Source organism: Botryllus schlosseri, chromosome 7 (genome assembly GCF_051294905.1).
Source record: "Botryllus schlosseri isolate E-star chromosome 7, Bs_hap1, whole genome shotgun sequence".
In the NCBI taxonomy this organism is placed as follows: Eukaryota; Metazoa; Chordata; class Ascidiacea; order Stolidobranchia; family Styelidae; genus Botryllus; species Botryllus schlosseri.
Window position 1 is genome coordinate 12,211,489 of NC_137242.1, and position 21,078 is coordinate 12,232,566.

General features: G+C 39.5%; 1 protein-coding gene across 1 annotated transcript; it reads right to left on the reverse strand.

Moving 5' to 3' along the window:
• Positions 1 to 11,222: 11,222 nt before the first annotated feature.
• LOC145442205 (uncharacterized) lies at positions 11,223 to 16,414 on the reverse strand. The gene is made up of 2 exons (XM_080320104.1): positions 12,402 to 16,414; positions 11,223 to 11,407 (listed from the first exon to the last, which is right to left on the reverse strand). Exon 1 carries the CDS (start codon positions 16,303 to 16,305, stop codon positions 14,731 to 14,733), a length of 1,575 nt encoding a protein of 524 aa, XP_080176230.1. The 5' UTR covers positions 16,306 to 16,414; the 3' UTR covers positions 11,223 to 11,407; positions 12,402 to 14,730.
• Between the last annotated feature and the right edge of the window lie 4,664 nt (positions 16,415 to 21,078).

Here is a 21,078-nt window from a genome sequence, read left to right on the forward strand (position 1 = left end):
GTACCAAGCAGCGATACTTTGCAAGACCGTTAATACAGTTTATGCAGCTATAATTTCGATATTTCGTTGAATTTGTAACGGAGGTAAACCTATATATAGTATAGTTTCATAACCAAACATTAATGACCAATTTGCAACACCTTTTTGGTAGTACTATAATCGCAGTGTCGACTGTTAACGCTAACAGAGTATTTTCTCTACTACACTATGCAGTATGCATGCAACAGCTCCATCGTGTTTTCAGTCTAAACCCGGACCGAAGTAGACGATAAGCAGTAATCACCACTATATGATAAGCATGGAAAACAGCTCGTAAAGAGTCATCCGGTAGTGATTATACTGCATGGCTGTCATCGCACAACGTGTCTTCATAAGCCGCCTGTGAGTTGCAATGTTGCAATACACACTAAGGGTAATTACCAATAACAAGCAGTGATCGTTATCTAACCGCTGTTGCAGTTGACTAGACCATCGCAATTCGTGGGGATATACTCCATGATCGTATCATCCCAGCAGATTCCTGTTTCGCATTGTCCGATAAAGTGCATCATGCATCTGTCTGTATACCGACCTGAAGACCTCAGATGCCGACTCATTTCGGAATATCTATACTTCTACTTATATATATGCTTCTATTTCTTCCGCGCCTCCTTTTAACTTCCCGCGTATGAGCGTATAATGCGCAGCGTTATTCAATTCCTCATTACACACTTCATCAGTCAGTCGACGTCCGAGCGGGCACGCCATGTCAGCACAGCAGGGTCAGCTTCAAAGGAATAGTAATGCATGCACTCGCACATACCATTTCCTCGGCACTGCTAAAAGCATTTCGCATTGCGAGCTGCACCGTACTGCCCGACTACGTATCTAGTTCGCGCCACGTTTGAGGCGCTTTTGACTTGTTACTGTCGGAAACAATAGGACACCAATTACCGATTTTGCGGAGTCGATACAGACGTAATCATCATACATATAGTACTTGCTATGTGGGAACTAACGAGAGAAGTCTCAAAAACATTTCACAAATAACTGGTGAAGAAAGTCGACAGGTACAGCGCTTTGTACAATATGCAACCTGCAAATGCAGACGCGATCCCATCGTATGACCCGCAGTAATTCGTAAACCGTTCCGACCCGAACACTGCAAAATTCCAGAAACTGTACCCGGCGAATATCCAACTTTAACATGACTGCTAATCCACCGCCTTTAGTAATTAGTGTGTCCGCGACAGATAGCTGCACTCTAAAATTCCCGATCAATAAGGGCCGCGTTCGACGTTCGTGCTCAGAATTTATACGAATACCATCAGCATATTGATCACGAATGTAGATAACGTGCGACGCAAGTTCCACGCTGTAACATAGCTGGCTGTAGTCTGGCAAACGTGACATAGTCTTGCTTTAAAATGTACTAATCTCATTTTAATAAATCAGTGCGCCAGACTAACGCATCAGCAAACGGAAATTCTAAACAAGAGGTAAGCAACAAACAACAGAGTTAAATTGTAAATCGTACGCCAGGTCGTTCGCTGGAATCTAAATATTGCATTTCAGTTCGGCTGTTAGTCTGATACATCCTAACTATCTCCCACTCAGAAAATGCCCGAATATTCACTGTCAAAACCGATGCTCTTAAAATCAGCTGTACCCACGCTACTCGCTTCGAAGTTCGAACAGTAAGAAAGCATTCGAAAACACAATATACCATTATTTACAGATCTACGCGTTCACAAAGCATTGAGTTCCAATAATGTTACATTAGTGTACAATAAAGTATTTACGGTGCTTTCCCCTTCTATATAAACAGTTATGTGAATATGTGGTAGGCCTACATATAGCGAAATATACCCGCACGCTTTCACGGTATGGCATCGAAGAAACTCTTTCGTCTTCCAATAGACGAGAATTCAGGCGGGCCGATAGCAAGTTAGCAACATGAAACATACACCCTTGGGACCAAGTCAGTAGGTAAAATATATCATATACGATGATCTCCTCCAATACTACGCGTCACCCGACAATACTCGCCGCTTATAAATCGTTTATATAACTTCACTTTCGGTGGTCGAACTGTAATCCGGCCGTAGACGACATATCGCTTTACCTTCTCCTTCAGCGGCTTCGTTCGGTAATGCATTATGGACTCAAGTCTGAATATCGAAGGCTAAGTTCTGAAAGCACTTCACTGGGTCGAATCCGCAGATCTCACCGCTTGGAATCTAAACGAACGCTACCGCTACACGACAAGACTTCATTCAATGATTTCCACAACGAAGCGACGCTGAGTGGCCAGGAAGGCAGTCACCGAACGAGAGAGCGAAATAATAACAGGAGCGATAAAGGAGAGAGCAGTCCGTTTTTCGAGGTATCATCAAGTGTGGTTTTGGTATTAAAATGCATAATAGTCCTACGAAATATTTTGATGCGCTCTTTACACCGGTAAAGCCATTGACGGTTCAACAGTTGTTGTGGTGTCGGTAACGTAAATATCGGCGGACGTGAAGTACATTAGATACTGAATGGTCATCGATCAGCTTTGGGTGATCCAATGAGGCCTTCGCGTGCAATTCATGTACGACAACAGTTGGTGTGAGGGCCTGGCCTATCAATCAGTTTACTAATACTTCCCATGTTCTGTCCATGATGATATAATCGGAATACGACGCTACGATTTGGACTGGTCGCCCCCAGCCTTATTGTTCTCTCGGAACAGTTCATTTCGTGATAACTCGACTGCGACCCAACAAATGGTCCAGGGGATAAAACGTGTTTTTAATTTATTTTACTAGTGATTGACAACACATTCAAAAATGAAACATGAGTTATCTAGAATCTAGAGTGCATAATACGTATATGACTTACACCTGTAAAATGTGCAATCGTTCCCTAATTTATTTAGAACCCAGAACTTCCGTAGGAGATGATGACGATCGAAGTATCTATACAAAGGGTTGCAATGACTCAAGTCTGACTCGAGTTGCGATTTTTGGTGACTCGAAGACTTGGTTACATTTGCTGACTATAATGCAGTATCTGGAACGGCCCACTAAACCCCGTCAAAGTTATAAACCATTTAAAAGCATGGTAGCATTTAGGGCAGGGGTATGTATACATATTGCCCACGGGCCGCACCCGGCCCGCGAAGCAATTCCGAGCAAATTCAAAAATGCATCATTATCCACCACATTTATAATAAAAGTTGAGACTTTAAGAAGCGAAAAAGTGCACACTCAGTTCATAGTTTTATGGAAAAAGTAAAGAAAAAATAGAAGCAAAAACACCAGACAGACAGACAGAGACAGACATTTATTGCTTCGTCAAACCAAAAGTTGACTGGAGGTGACGATATGGCCAATAAAGGCCTTGTTACTCGTCACCTCCATGGCAGTGAAGTGATCAAGTGTATTCATATAAATAAACATAACAAAGGACAGTCTGCAACATGAAAAATGTTACCGCCGATGCCGATGCCGATGTTACCACCGATGCAAAGCCGTTTTATGTAAGTTACATGGATAATATAATAGTTTCACAAAGGATATGTCAAATGTCTGTAGTCGCAACGCAGTATAATTTCTTACTGAAAATGTCCCCGACCTCCAGAGAAACCAGAATAGTCGGTACATTTTCATGATCAAGTCATATTTGAAGTGTGTTTACTGTTTAGCTTATTGGCTACAGTACCAAGCACGTGAGCTTTGACAAGCAAAAGCAATCCACAGGGAATCGGGCGGAGCGCGAAACCATATTTATGCAAGAACTTCAACAAATACTACATACATATTAACAGATCGCTCTGGTACCGCGGCGACCCCAAATATACCTTTTTTGACCCGTAGTATAAGAAAAATGGGGAATAATATGCTCACAGCAGTGGTTCTCAACCGCCGGTCCGCGACGACTTTCTTGCCGGTCCGACACCGCCAGGTATAATAATATTTTATACCTCAATTTCAAGAAGCAATATGTTGAAGCCTTGTCAACTGATAAAATAAATAAAACATCAAATTTCAGAATTCAGAACTTCGTGCGGTAACATTAGGCCTGGAAATATGTTCGATTTGACTTAAAGTTCAAGTCGTGTCATTTTACGACATGCGATCGACAAGTACGAGCTGACTTGCAAAATCGCAAAATCGTTTTCTATTCATTCATTTTGTGCAGGACCGTAACTGCCGCAGCCCAACCCCCAATTGGAGGGGGCCGAGCTTAAAGAAGGCCCAAAATTATTTTGTAAATGAACATAAATTGCTCAGTTGTTTTTCAACTTGTTTTCGCGCCTTGCGCGATTTAGTGACACGAAATGTTTTGATTATTGGGTGCCATTCCCCTGTTGAGATACGCATGTTTTATAGAAATAGGCATGCAACGAAGTAATTATTGCAACAGTACCGCCAAATATGTTTAATTATGATCAATTAAATTATTAATTACGTGCCCCAAATTTTCCATGACGACACCTCACTCAGATTTATCGGAAAATTTGATAACTCTAAGAGGTTAAATATTTGTAGCAATAATATAAATGCAATTTCCAATATTATTGCCCGATCCAGTTATCAATTATAAGAAATTTCCTCGCCTCGTGCGATTAGGCTACAAAAACTCTCTGCCTACACTAATTAGAATGAATGCGCTCGCAAGTACTGGTGCAGACATCCATCCAACTGTGGGGTCTGGGGGCCCAAGACCAAAGTTTTTTGGGGGATGGGCTGACGCAGTGTTTTTTTCGGCCTTGGTTTTGTGGATGGCCAGGTATGGCTGTTGTCAGGTGTTTTCGTGTGGCGCATTGTTTACATAGTAGCGTAGCCATAGTAGACTACGTCTATGGTTGTAGTGGGCGATGATCAAGTTAGCACGCCAAGGTGCTTGGTTTGACTCCAAAACGCTTGTTTTTCTCGATATTGCCGAAGAGAAGAATATTATTCTAGTTGGCGTGGTCGCGGTTAAATCCATGGCTTTCGGCGCGAAAAAGACTGTAAACAACTCTCGGTGGTAGCACATTTATCTGGGCAAGGCAATGTTACCTCGACTCAGCAGACTCACTACCGTAAAAGCACATGTATGACCTCATGAATATAACTAATTACGATCTAAACCCTCAACAGGTCACCCTGTAGCACCATACACTCGGTTGCATACTTTACATTTTAGGTTGATTTCAATTTTTCAAAGTCCACCGGTCCGCCAAATATTTTTTAAATTTTACCGGTCCGCGAGGTGAAAAAGGTTGAGAACCACTGCTCTACAGTAACTTGCAAATGTGAGTCTGTAATGACTATTTTCGTGCCCCGTGCTGATCAAACCGTTATTACGAATATATGATGACTGTTGGTGTTCCCTGTTTAGAGAAGGAAAGCGGAAAGTCAATTTTACGACATTTTTTCCCGCGCGTCGGACGCTCAGACGGGCTGATCCACTGCATGTCTGCCACTACACCTCTTTCGAACCAGACTTTTGATTACGGAATAAGTATAGTGCGCCAATATTAATTCCCTACGGCTGGTGCGTGACAAAGTTATTGTAAAAGCTATACGATTCGTGGTGCGTCGTGAGTCAAACAAGTTTCTACGAATGAGTCGCAACGGCAAAAGTTAGAGAGCAACTGCACTTGAATTTACTATCAGATTTACGAATTATTTCACATCTGAAAAAGTAACAATTATTGCCATTTTCATCCGCGCTCATCTGCACCACGCTTGTCATCCGTACTGCAATTTTTGTCATCCGCACAAGTGCGTACCATCCCATAGGTTGAAGCGCACTGCTCTATAATTAAAATTGCGAAATAATTTTGGGCCCCTATTCGAGCTCCCCCCTACAATTGAGGGCTTGGGGAGCGGCAGTTACAGCCCTGCCAAGTCCCAATGCTGCATCACAACTAAAACTATAAGGAACCATATAAATTTGTCCGCTCGTATCGTCGTTAGAGCCACCGTTGTAGCGGTTTACAACTGTATTCAATCTGCCAATCATCGTATTTTTCCAATTCCTTGTCAGCTAGAATAGAGCCCCTATGATCCGTAAGCATCCGTATTATAATAATCCTTTTTATGAATAGTAATATTATGTATATAGATTTGATGATAAAGCATGAAAGTCATTGTCCTATACTCCTTATCAATGCTGCTGGTGGAGAAGAAATGCATGAACCCTCGCCGAACCTCACAATGGTCGAACAGTTGGTTAAGCTAACGTGCACGATTACAAGTGTACTGTACTGCTGTAATGTAGGGTTACCATACGTTCTCTTTTAAGAGGATTCGTCCTCTTTTTTGACTTTTTCGAAATCGTCTTCGAATGTCACCCTTTTGTCCTCTTTTTTGAGAATTTTGGTAAAATTTATGGCCAAAATCGACTGAGATGCCGTAAATCAGCACTGAAGTTACGCTCAGGCGGGTATTTCATCAGGAGCTGGGTTGGAGATGACCTTTTCATTAATCAACCACCGCATAATGTGATGGTAAACACTGTATTTTGGGCGCCGAGCGAGCAAGTTGACAATTTTTTTTTGTCGACCGACCACGAAGTCTCAAATATTTACCATTATTTCAGGATTTTCCACCGGTTTTGCATGTCTGAAAGTTCTGAAAAAGTGTCCTCTTTTCAGATTTCCAAAATATGGTAACCCTATGTAATGTCACTTATATTGACAATATAATCATCAATATTCAATCCAATAAAATAGTCTTTTCCAAAAACATATTGTATTATTATAAAATAGATTATATTATTATATTATATTTTATATATATTATATTATACCAATAATATTAATAAATATAACTTGTTATTAATTTCAGAAGCCAAATATAGCACGGCGAAATCGGTGACTTCTATTCTCTTGCTTCATCGAGCGGGCAACTTAGTTTGATGTGCCGAGTTATTCGATAATGTCTGTCCACGAGGGTCGGGGGACTGGACAATGTGGATATGATATGCACATTTGAGCTAAGTCTACGACACCTAAGCATATGGGCTGAGGTAAGGGGTATTTTAGCGGTTTTAAAGTTATATGGTCAAATGCCGAATAGCTATAACTAGGGATGGTGTGAACGTGAGGTTCACGTTCGCGTTCTGTGTGTGAACCTCGGAAATTTAGAGGTTCGCGTTCACAACAGAACCTTGGTAGGTTCTGCACTGTGAACCTTTTTCATATATTAAAATCTTCACTTCATTTTAACATCTTTGGTCCATATTTATTGCATTTCAACCGTGGGCCACTTCGTGCATGGCTCTGGCAGCATTAGAAATCAACACTAAACGAGCATGCACCGTGACAATCTCAAAAGTCTTACTTGCTTTGTTACAAAAATTTGCTCCAAATATCCAGCTTTCCGTTTGTGAATATTTAGTGACTCTCTGCTGTGAGTTTGACCCGCAATCACACAATATCCCTAGCGAAATACGTAGTCAGCGAATGATGCTTATTCAAGCAATCAATGAGATTGATATCGTTTTTGATGCAAAAAAATCTAGCAGGCATACGGGGTCAATCTTGACTTCATATCGTTACTGCATCATTAAAATCAAATTCTCGCGATTGAGGTGTTGGCTACTGATGTATAACTTGTTAATGGGGTAGTATCGGCAGCAAGTATAGAAACCCGTTTACGCTGCTCAATATCAATGTAGCGATACTCAGACGCCGAATACATTGTCCGCTCTGGCCTAGACCCTTAAGGTGTGGGCCTAAGCTTATATTCCCTGGTAAGTCCTCGTCGAAATTGTTGGCAAAGCGACATAAGATATTGATTTATAGGAGTATCATATCATTCGATTGCCTCAGTTGACACATTTAGCGACGTTTAAAACGCCAACATGCGTACTTCGGCATTGTGGCATGATGTGGCCCGAGTCGTCGCTAGGTACCATGTACATTAATATACGCTATCACTTCATTGAAAGATAGGGTTGGAATTAGCAATATGACGTAACGTGACGTCATGAGGTTCACGTTCGTGTTCACACAGAACCTTTCAAAAAGGTTCGCGTTCACACGAACCCGAACCTTTCAGAGGTTCACACCATCCCTAGCTATAACTCTTTATTGTGTCACATATGCTCTAATGCAGACTTGGACAACTAGATAACTTTAGCTGTCTAATTACGCTAATTAGATCAAAATGCCGACAATCTAATTATAATATATTTTTTGAATGTTTCTGTGCTTTAATTTTAATTTTATTCATTTTTTTGGTCTTCCTGAAAATGCTATACAGAAGAACTGTATCGTGCGAAACGAGTCAAAGCTTGCTGTAGGCCTACAGTACAGACATTTGGCATTCTCGCTCTTATGAGCATATGAGCTCTGATTTTATATGAGCTAATTTATTCGATATTGATAAGTATTTTCGAATTCTATAATTCTATTTCTGTAGTTGTCTGGTCTAGTGTTCTAGTCTAGAGTCTAGACGACAGATATCGCGTGGTCGGGAGGGACCGTTCACACTTCATTTGTGTGCCTTGGAGTCGAGTTCGTGTACCACCCAAAAATAGTACATTGAACGCTCTCATTCGAAATTTCATGCTGATGACGTCATATGTTGTGATACGATTGTTGATATGCAATATTCTTTCCAATTCTGTACTAGTTGCTGACGATTACCCCTGACGAGTGTCAGCCGAAAATATTCGGGTTCATTTCAATATGAATATACCGGATTGTACATTGAGGTATGAATAGTTGAATACATAGTCAGTTATTATGGCGTCACACTGGCAAAGCTTTGCCTATCGAATGTATACAGGAGTTCAGTGGAACATACGTTTTGAATTGGGCCATCTCTAATGTGAGCTCTGGTGATTGCTTGGGTCTGCAACAGATTTCTTCACGGGTCGGATGAAATCGTCTGGTGGACCTTGTGTGGTCCGCCGGTTGTGTGCTTGACAGCCCTGCTATACTGTTAGGTCGGTGCAGTTATCTGGCTGTGTGTTGTAACCTTGTAATCAGGTCCGAAACAACATTGTTTCAGTCCCCTTCCGCACAAAAAAGCACTAATCTTGGGTCCAGTAACATAGGGTAATAATCGACGCAACTTATCGCAGGCTTAATGTGTGCATCTGCTTGTTAAAATTTGCGAATGAATTCTGTTAATAATATTGGTTCTTCCATATATTACTATAAAATACACCAGTAGATTTCACATCCGGTGGTTTCCAACCTTTTATGGACGCGAACTCATTTCCAATTGGCAATTGGAAAATGTTCCGTGGTTCAGTTCAAGAAATGATAGGCAGATAAATAAAAAAATTCAGCTTGCCCAGACTTACTCAAGGCATATTTTGGAAGCTAATGACGTCCAACATCTTCGCGATCCCAGAATAAAGGCAAAGGACCCCCAGGTTTAGAACAACTGTATTTGACTAAAGCCCCAAACGGCCTTAATTAACTCCACGAATATACCGTTATCTTATAATTGCTAAACCAATTACACTTATTTCAGTAAGTGGTTATTTTTATTTAATTTTGATTGCATTTTTTTGCGAGGGCGGTGCGTGGTCCCCATATTCATAATAATATACGTTGTATCAAATCGCACACAGCGCGAAGAAAAATTTCATATGGCATAAATCTGCTCGAAAATGATATTATTTATGTTCATTTACGAAAAAATTTTGAGCCTAATTCGAGCCTTCAAAATTCCGGACATTTAGGCATATTTTTGAATTTCCTCCCGGACGCAGTTTTTACAGTGAAATCCCGGATGTATGGCAACGGTAACCTATGCTCCCTAAAATAAGGGCGAGATCGCAGTAAACTTTTAAAACAGTGGTCCGTAACCTTTATCCTGCAGCGCCTCTTTCTAAAATTTGCCTAGGTCTGGCGCCCCCAATATTATAAGGACTGTAGTAAAAAGAATGGGTATGAGGATAAAGTCCGGGCGGTTTGGAGCCAAGGTTAACCACCGATATAGATCATTTGTACGGAATGGATTTTCTGATGATGATGACCGCCGACCGTAAAGTGGTGCAGAACAAATAGTCCTGGTAAAGGTTTTTTGTCCGTTTATGACAGGGGTTGGAAATAGGGTTACAATTAGAGCCCGACCGATATTGGATTTCTGAGCCGATACCGATAAGACCGATATCCAGTACCTCAACCGATAACACCGATATATTCAGCCGATATTCAAAAGATATGGAATCTAGCTCAAGGCCCATATTTAACACCTCAGAGCATTTCTTTCAACAACTTTACCGCCATTGATATGCTTGAACATGAAATAAATGGTCAAGGAACTATAAAAATGTATCAAAAGCACCAATCCAGCAGTTGCAGATTACAGTTCACGAAGCACAATTTCTCGGCCGTTTCTCCAAGGAGTGAACTTCTGTGGTCTTCCATGGATGATGAATATAGTACTAAACACAGTGAGCAGTCTTTCACTTGGTAGCATAGTTAGTGGCACAGCAGGAAATCTTTCTTCATTTCGGTTCCACCGCTCCCTTGCAGGGGATCTTTCCTTCAATGGTTTAACCAAATATTGATATTGATATTCTTCTGACAATGCACCTGAAGCCTTCGGCACATCATTAACAAATAGCTGATGAGAATGTGCAAAACAACTTTAATTGTCCACGTCTGCAACTGCTCCACCCATCCCCATGGGCCTTTGACCAGCATTTCAACAATCAATTGATCAATATTTTACACTCTTTTGTCAGAATTGGCCAATGTCATCATGGAATCAAAAATTTTCGTATCAATTACTGGCTTTATTCCAAGTTTGCTTGATTTTCTTGCCCTCTATGCTCGCATATTTCCTATCATGGTGGCCCCGCAGCCGCAGGCCTCAGTCAGACGACTCCATACATTACTGGTATAATTAGCTCTGTTGGTACCGAACCGGGAACTGTTTCGACTTGACGCTTTTCTCTATCATTACGAGGGCCAGTCCAGCATGATTGAAGTTCTCATTTCTCTTACTGATTGAAATCTTCTGCAGACAACTATCCATCCAGCTACTACTGTGAAGCCGCCGGAATATGAACACGTCATAAATACGAATCTGCTGATTCATTGTCTACGCAGTGTTTCGCTCGTCGATGTACCAAATATTCATCACGGTAATTACATACTTTAATGGAAATCCACCAAATCAAAACAAAATTATATATTTCGAGTGCATGAAAGTGACTGCGCATTTGTTTACTTCTGCTGTATTTGTTTTGACTGTCAACTTGAACTCGTTTATCTTTCATTGCATCGCAGCCGGTTGCAGTGAATTCCGTACGTTGAAATCGGCAGTTGGTGAATTTGACACTTCCAATGTACTAACTATCATTATGAAATCAATGCAAAAATATTGTATTAATAAATTTGGAAATGAATATTTCACGGAGTAATAAAGTGAAGTGTAGTTATACGGCACTCGGTGAATTCGGCACTTATTACTTGGTATTACTTTGTATGGCACTTATTAGGGGAGATGTGGTACCGATGGATCAAAAATTGGAAAATGATCGCTGGCCCCGAAATGTTCAGCCAAAAACAGCAGATCTTTTGCTGGCTCAGCACTTTGATACAAGCTCTACCTATCGCGCACATATACATGCAAATCCGTCTTTTCAAAAAATATTTATGGACGTTCAAAATTTGTTGCTCGAACGTGTCATCGGTCCCCACCCGGTGGGTCCAATGACACACGACCCGGGGACCTATGACACATATACCCTAAAAAACTCAAATGTGACTACTTTTCTTGCTCAGTATTATAATCTAGGCTGCAGCAAGCCAAAGAAGAATGTTTGGTCGCAACTGTCAAAAAATAGAGTAAATATTAACTCAAATGTTGTCATAAAATTACGTTTCGATTTAGGCTCGAACTTATAAATTCGTGGGTACATACATATTGCCCGAAAATCGACAGTGTGACTTCCAAATACCTCGTTATAGCGATGAAACATCATATGCAATTATTAGATAAAGATTTTCTGTACGTAGGCATGTTTCATTTGTTTCATGATTAGTATGCTTGTTTATTTTGCTTGATTTGGCTATTGTATCATCGGTCCCCACCCTACGAATTTTATAAATGATTCGAAAAAAGTCCACTTAAGGAAAGTACTGAAAAAAAATAATAGGTACCATTATATAGCCTGATACAAGCCCTACACTTCACAATAAAAATGATCGCTGGTTTGTTCGTGTTGAAGGTTACAAAGAAAAATGTATATGTCGATCTAAATTTAGTTTAGACCCCCCAAAACAAAAATCATCTGTGAGAGACCCCATAGCTCGCGCACGTCGAATTTTTTTGTATGTGAGGAAAGATGTTGCCAGCATGCGATTGTAGACAAGTTCACGGAGTGTAATCATGGAATTATCATAGAGAATTTTCAAAGTATTTTCGGTCCCAGTGATCCATCGGTACCACATCTCCCCTACTTGGTATTACTTTGTATGGTATTATTGTTTTCGGGCTCGGGTTTAGGTTTAGGCTAGTGTTGAGAGTAACAGTTTTTATTCAGTAAAAAATGCATTCAAAAATATACTACAGGCTGCAGCGATACGATCCTTAGGGATAATCGAGTCAGCTGCGTCGAGGGAGTACTAAAGCGTCTTTCAAGTCGAGTCCCGCGTAAAGAATAAATTAAAACAGGGGTTAGCTTTGTGTCAGCGGTTCGGGGTTCGATTAAGTTAAAGACGTTGTGGTAGGGGGGGGGGTGAGGATTAGGGGCCTCCGAATTTACTGATAACCTTTCAAAAAGTCTTTAGTACCAAGCCTCAATGCATGGCCGGAGGTAAAATTAGAAAAATATCAACTACTAGAGGAGGTTAAATTAGTCGTATTTGGTACTCAAGTAGAAGTAGAGGCGTCGTCGTAATTTCTATGGTCAAGTACAGTAGAAGAAGCGAATTGCAATCCGGTAAATAACTAAGTATTTCGGCTTGGTTTTGCCATAAAAACTGAAAACTGTTGAGTGTAAGTAGTCCAAAATGATAACCACTTGAGTAATTTGTCCAAGTAGGCAGGAACATGATTAGGCTACTTTAAGTAGAAGTGAAAGTAGCCTATATATGTAAACAGTCGAGTAATTATTAGCGCAAGTAGGAAAAACATACTTGACTACTCTGGAAAAGTAGAAATACTTAGTTACTGACCATCTCTGTCGAGGTCAGGGACAATAGCTGCTTGCTCATGCCCAGAGTTCACCCTTGAGCAACTGGCTTACTGTTATATAACGTATAGCCTGCGAGGGTACACAGCGAGTTCGTGGTCTACGGATAGCGTCTTACAAATATACTGGAAGTGAGACGAACGTCCTGACGAATGAGTCCTTGACTATAGTAGTTAAACACACGACCATCGCCTTTTCCAGATATATTGTACGAATAAATCACACATGAGTCTATCTAGTAAATATACGATAGGCATTGGGTACCATGTACGAATAGAGATCACGTCATCACGTGCATGCATCATCGGTAAATGAATTGAACAGTGGTACGAGTACAAAATGTAAGAATTAAGACAAGTTTTTGTTGCAGTCAAATCCGTGGAAAGTTGCACTTATTTTTCATAAAAGTTGCAGTGAAAAGTTGCATTTAATTTCCACAAAAGTTGCACCAAAAGCCGCAGTTATGGACAAGTGCCTAGAAAGTATTAGGGTATAAGATATTCGAATCGTTCTATATTCAAGGCAATGCAGCAAAACTTAATGTTGGCAACTTGAACAAAGTCAATAGCCTGAAAAACTTGACCCGGCGGTCAAGTTCGAATGTACGTCAAATCAGAAAGGACCTCAAATTTAAACGACAGTGAAATAATCAAGCGATCTATTTACATATAGTAGCAAATATTTCCAGTAAGAAATTATTTGTATAAAAAATCGAAAAAAAACTTGCTACAAGTTGCATGAAAAATCGAAAAGAGTTGCAAAATTTGCAATATAATAAACCTCCAAACAGCTTAAATTGGTATAGGCCTACTACATAACTTCTGAGTAATTAGGAAGCTGCCGGAAGTTTTTAAAAAAATTGCAAAAACTTGCCTAGTAATAATTGTAATATTCAACTGTATAGAATAGCCTATATGTTAACGCTGTACGGTCGAATCCCGTAGTCAATGATATTATTTTTTAAGGGGATATGGCTTGGAAAAGGCAAAAATCTTTTGTCGAACGCAAAATGTCAGTTAGTCTGTGATACAGATGACCACCATTTATTTACAAGGCCGCATAGGAAGCCGCGAAATTGCCGAATTGGTAGCAACAGTCAATGCTCAAAGTTTACGAATCGATCCACTGGGATCAGCGAAGCTCTGTCGCGGTAATTGTGATTACCATATATAATCGCGATATGACTTTCGCAACTATAACCGATTTAGTTGGTCGGGTGCGGAGCTGAACTACTGGTGCGGTAAACGTCCGGTCGCAGATCACATTCATATTAGTGCCGCACACTGCATTCGCAGCTCATGCGATTAGCGACCAATTCCACGTGTCCGGTGTAAATATCGGACAGGTAGTGAGTAATTGTCTTTCGAAAGAGCATTTCGGAATTCAGCAATTCACGCGGTCCTGACGGCGGGAAGGGGGTCCGATTTCTGCAACAAGAAGTCGGCAGCAGTATCACGACAACAAACGAAATGCACATTTACTAAACAAGAATAATAATAACAATAATGTAATAATTACAATAAATGCCTATAGAGACAATAGGAATGCAATAAGGCAGGCAACTAATCAGATCAATGACGTAAGGAATCTACCAAATACAAGTATTCATGGCATGGTATGACCTTTGGACACGGCAGACATAATGTGGTGTATTCTCACGTCCAATTTCGTGGCGCAGCAGATGATTTTAAATAGTATCCATGCTCGATAATCTCGAATTTTCGCGATTTGGCTATCAAGCTGATCAGCGGAGCAGCAATGATAATTAAGCCAATTAGGGAAGCATACTGCGTCCGCAGACATGCAAACACAAACACCGCAACTGGATGAATCCGATTGTTTGACCAAACATTTCAATTTATACCCCCGTACATGACACCGCGTGGTGTTGTTCACGTGCGGAAATAAATGCTCGATCACTTTCATATTGAAATCAATGGGTGAAGGGCCAAGTGAGTCATAAATCGTGATATATTCGTCATCACTGCTGACTGTCAACAAGATAAAGTACTTTCGCCAAAGTAGAGGGTATAACAAAACAAACGAGTTTTGGGTTTGGTTAACATATTTTGGGTATAGCGAACGAAGAGACTCCCTTTTATACGATTTATTTGCCAGTATTTCTGCCGTCAAATCCGGATTGACGCAAAAAATTTGTTTTTTGGAGTTTGTCTTGGAAGCAATTAAAGCGGAATTTTCGATATATCGGTATACCATTGTGACTGTCAACCAGCCATTGGGATCGGAAGTGGTTTTTTGCCTGCTGGGTCCCGGTCTGTTACACGCAAAATCAGACAATGGTCTTGTGGAGAGTATATCGGACCAACAAATGACGTTTGTGTCACATTTAACGGCTACAGTATTCATATCTTCGATATTTTCCGCTTGATGCCAGACTTTATTGGAAAGTCTAAGGCAACACCCTTCGAATGTTTGTGGTGGTAACAGCCCAGGAAAAGGTGCGTCTTTCAGATATGCAGGTATTGTGTCCGCGCATGCAACCAGCATGCTATTAGTCGATTCCTGTTCTCGAGATTCCTGCAACGCAACGACTGATGACACTGCATTTTTGTATTTCAGCCGAGATTTGTTGATTTCGCCATGATAATACGAAGTAATGATTTTTCCGGTTTTGTTCTTTTTGAATTTGGATTCAATGAGTTCCGTTCCAGTTCCAGTGTTTTCAGAGCCAATTTCATCATCGGGATTAACTAGACCAGATAATGGACCATTAACCACGAAGCCGGATTTTTCCACTATGTCATAGAACTGCTTCTGTATTACATTGACAGCAGCTGTATAAAGCTTAACAAAATGGGAAAGGTCATTGGCACGAGAATTTTCGAGTATAACTCTTTTCAAATATCCGAAATGCTGCTCGATACAACCTTGTGTTCTGTTATTTTTCGACACGTTTTGACATTCAAGACCGCGGATCTTTGCAAATCTCGACGAGAAAGTATTAAAGAGCTCTTGTTGTTCCAATGTCGTTTGACCATCCGCTCGGCAATGGCGAGACAAATCACCCAGCATCAATTTGGAGGTCGTGGATATTTTACTCAAAATAACACTTATTACTTTGTCGCAAAATGTTTCGCTGTAGTACACGTTATAGTCAGGGAGTCCATTACTGTCTTTGTGTTTCAAGCAATCTTCTGATTTCCGGAATTGATTTGCCATATCCTCATATCGTTTCAAAAATGGGGATTTCTTTTCATGGCGTTTATCGCATGACTTGATGTCGATTAGATGAACGTCAGTTGAGTCCTCACTGTTGAATCGATCTGTTGTGATAGTGTCCTCTTTTCAGATTTCCAAAATATGATACCCCTACTATAACATGCGATGTTTCCAAGAATTTCACACGACACGTAAGCGCTCACGCAACAAATAATATTACGATTGTGAATTATGAAATCGTAATTTTAGGTGCGCATTTTTAAGTATTTCGCTGACTATACCTTTAATGATGTGATAAAATGAATGCATTTTTAGAATAGTATGATACTCTATGTACATCGTGTGCAAATATAAGCGTCTTAGTAATATATTGCGATGCCCTAATGAGTGATAGGAATAGTTTGTATTGAAGGTTGCGCTACCGCTATTGTGAAATCGTAATTTTGGATGCGTATTTAAAGTATTTCGGTGACTATACCTTTAATGATGTGATAAAATGAATGCATTTTTAGAATAGTAGGATACTTTATCTACATCGTGTGCAAATATAAGCGTCTTAGTGATATGTTGCGATGCCCTAATGAGTGATAGGAATAGTTTGTATTGAAGGTTGCGTTGCCGCTATTGTGAAATCGTAGTTTGAGATGCGTATTATAAAGTATTTCGCTGACTATACCATTAATGATGTGATAAAATGAATGCATTTTTAGAATAGTAGGATACTTTATGTACATCGTGTGCAAATATAAGCGTCTTAGTAATATATTGCGATGCCCTAATGAGTGATAGGAATAGTTTGTATTGAAGGTTGCGCTACCGCTATTGTGAAATCGTAATTTTGGATGCGTATTTAAAGTATTTCGGTGACTATACCTTTAATGATGTGATAAAATGAATGCATTTTTAGAATAGTAGGATACTTTATCTACATCGTGTGCAAATATAAGCGTCTTAGTGATATGTTGCGATGCCCTAATGAGTGATAGGAATAGTTTGTATTGAAGGTTGCGTTGCCGCTATTGTGAAATAGTAATTTTGGATGCGTATTTAAAGTATTTCGGTGACTATACCTTTAATGATGTGATAAAATGAATGCATTTTTAGAATAGTAGGATACTTTATCTACATCGTGTGCAAATATAAGCGTCTTAGTGATATGTTGCGATGCCCTAATGAGTGATAGGAATACTTTGTATTGAAAGTTGCGTTGCCGCTATTGTGGAATCGTAGTTTTGGATGCGTATTTTAAAGTATTTCGCTGACTATACCATTAATGATGTGATAAAATGAATGCATTCTTAGAATAGTAGGATACTTCATCTACATCGTGTGCAAATATAAGCGTCTTAGTAATATATTGCGATGCCCTAATGAGTGATAGGAATAGTTTGTATTGAAGGTTGCGCTACCGCTATTGTGGAATCGTATAGTTTTGGATGCGTATTTTAAAGTATTTCGCTGACTATACCATTAATGATGTGATAAAATGAATGCATTTTTAGAATAGTATGATACTTTATCTACATCGTGTGCAAATATAAACGTCTTAGTGATATGTTGCGATGCCCTAATGAGTGATAGGAATAGTTTGTACTGAAAGTTGCGTTGCCGCTATTGTGGAATCGTAGTTTTGGATGCGTATTTTAAAGTATTTCGCTGACTATACCATTAATGATGTGATAAAATGAATGCATTTTTAGAATAGTAGGATACTTCATCTACATCGTGTGCAAATATAAGCGTCTTAGTAATATATTGCGATGCCCTAATGAGTGATAGGAATAGTTTGTATTGAAGGTTGCGCTACCGCTATTGTGAAATCGTAATTTTGGATGCGTATTTAAAGTATTTCGGTGACTATACCATTAATGATGTGATAAAATGAATGCATTTTTAGAATAGTAGGATACTTTATCTACATCGTGTGCAAATATAAGCGTCTTAGTAATATATTGCGATGCCCTAATGAGTGATAGGAATACTTTGTATTGAAAGTTGCGTTGCCGCTATTGTGGAATCGTAGTTTTGGATGCGTATTTTAAAGTATTTCGCTGACTATACCATTAATGATGTGATAAAATGAATGCATTTTTAGAATAGTATGATACTTTATCTACATCGTGTGCAAATATAAACGTCTTAGTGATATGTTGCGATGCCCTAATGAGTGATAGGAATAGTTTGTACTGAAAGTTGCGTTGCCGCTATTGTGGAATCGTAGTTTTGGATGCGTATTTTAAAGTATTTCGCTGACTATACCATTAATGATGTGATAAAATGAATGCATTTTTAGAATAGTAGGATACTTCATCTACATCGTGTGCAAATATAAGCGTCTTAGTAATATATTGCGATGCCCTAATGAGTGATAGGAATAGTTTGTATTGAAGGTTGCGCTACCGCTATTGTGAAATCGTAATTTTGGATGCGTATTTAAAGTATTTCGGTGACTATACCATTAATGATGTGATAAAATGAATGCATTTTTAGAATAGTAGGATACTTTATCTACATCGTGTGCAAATATAAGCGTCTTAGTAATATATTGCGATGCCCTAATGAGTGATAGGAATAGTTTGTATTGAAGGTTGCGCTACCGCTATTGTGAAATCGTAATTTTGGATGCGTATTTTAAAGTATTTCGCTGACTATACCATTAATGATGTGATAAAATGAATGCATTCTTAGAATAGTAGGATACTTCATCTACATCGTGTGCAAATATAAGCGTCTTAGTAATATATTGCGATGCCCTAATGAGTGATAGGAATAGTTTGTATTGAAGGTTGCGCTACCGCTATTGTGGAATCGTATAGTTTTGGATGCGTATTTTAAAGTATTTCGCTGACTATACCATTAATGATGTGATAAAATGAATGCATTTTTAGAATAGTATGATACTTTATCTACATCGTGTGCAAATATAAACGTCTTAGTGATATGTTGCGATGCCCTAATGAGTGATAGGAATAGTTTGTACTGAAAGTTGCGTTGCCGCTATTGTGGAATCGTAGTTTTGGATGCGTATTTTAAAGTATTTCGCTGACTATACCATTAATGATGTGATAAAATGAATGCATTTTTAGAATAGTAGGATACTTCATCTACATCGTGTGCAAATATAAGCGTCTTAGTAATATATTGCGATGCCCTAATGAGTGATAGGAATAGTTTGTATTGAAGGTTGCGCTACCGCTATTGTGAAATCGTAATTTTGGATGCGTATTTAAAGTATTTCGGTGACTATACCATTAATGATGTGATAAAATGAATGCATTTTTAGAATAGTAGGATACTTTATCTACATCGTGTGCAAATATAAGCGTCTTAGTAATATATTGCGATGCCCTAATGAGTGATAGGAATAGTTTGTATTGAAGGTTGCGCTACCGCTATTGTGAAATCGTAATTTTGGATGCGTATTTAAAGTATTTCGGTGACTATACCATTAATGATGTGATAAAATGAATGCATTTTTAGAATAGTAGGATACTTTATCTACATCGTGTGCAAATATAAGCGTCTTAGTAATATATTGCGATGCCCTAATGAGTGATAGGAATAGTTTGTATTGAAGGTTGCGCTACCGCTATTGTGAAATCGTAATTTTGGATGCGTATTTTAAAGTATTTCGCTGACTATACCATTAATGATGTGATAAAATGAATGCATTCTTAGAATAGTAGGATACTTCATCTACATCGTGTGCAAATATAAGCGTCTTAGTAATATATTGCGATGCCATAATGAGTGATAGGAATAGTTTGTATTGAAGGTTGCGTTGCCGCTATTGTGAAATCGTAGTTTGGGATGCGTATTATAAAGTATTTCGCTGACAATATCTTCGTGCAAATATAAGCGTCTTAGTGATATATTGCGATGCCCTAATGAGTGATAGGAATAGTTTGTATTGAAGGATGTGATATGTGATGCCGCTATTGTGATATCGCAGTGCTAGTGATATGTTGTGATGGTCGTATGGTCGGTGCGAAATTCGAATCTCAATGTTTGAAACCCTTCTAAACTGAGATTATTGCCGTCCTTATTTTATTACATTACTCATATCACCACTTAATACTCTAAAACACGATACTGATGCGATACTACAACATGAATTCATATATTACCGTGTTGAATATTTGATATACTGACGGGCGAAGCACTCACATGATAGTGATTCAGCATAACCGTATATATGACGTAAGCATATTCCGGCGGCTTCACAGTGGTCATCCAGCTGCTCTGTCTTAGGTGATCGATTACTGCAGGGGGATTCCCACGAAGTCAGTGGGGCATAACGGTGGTTAGTTATCTATAATATTCAGATAGACACGCCTACTGCCCTGTATGCAGTATGCACTATATGCAGCTTGGCCATTTATTTTTATAATTGACCGTCCTCACGTCTTTCACCGACTTCTCTTGACTCCCTGCCACCACGTTGTGACGTCACGAAAATGGCCGATATTTTTTTACCTTCAATGGCCGATACCGATATTTCTCTCCAAGCGTGATATCGACTCGATATTATCGGCGAGCCGATAATCGGTCGGGCTCTAGTTACAATACCTCCTCATTTAGGAGGATTTGTCCTCCTTTTTCATGAAATTGAATATGTCCTCCGAAATCGCCTAAATGTCCACATTTTTGGCAATTCGTCCTCCTTTCCAGCTTTTACAGCTATAGGCTAATGGACAGGGTCAACTGAAAATCGGGCATAAATGACGCGAAAAAAGTAATGCGGACGTTCGACCGGGTCATTCGGGAGTCGAG

What these genes read in the sequence shown, in the direction of transcription:
- LOC145442205 (XM_080320104.1), bottom strand. Translation starts at nt 16,305, where the DNA reads ATGGCAAATCAATTCCGGAAATCAGAAGATTGCTTGAAACACAAAGAC.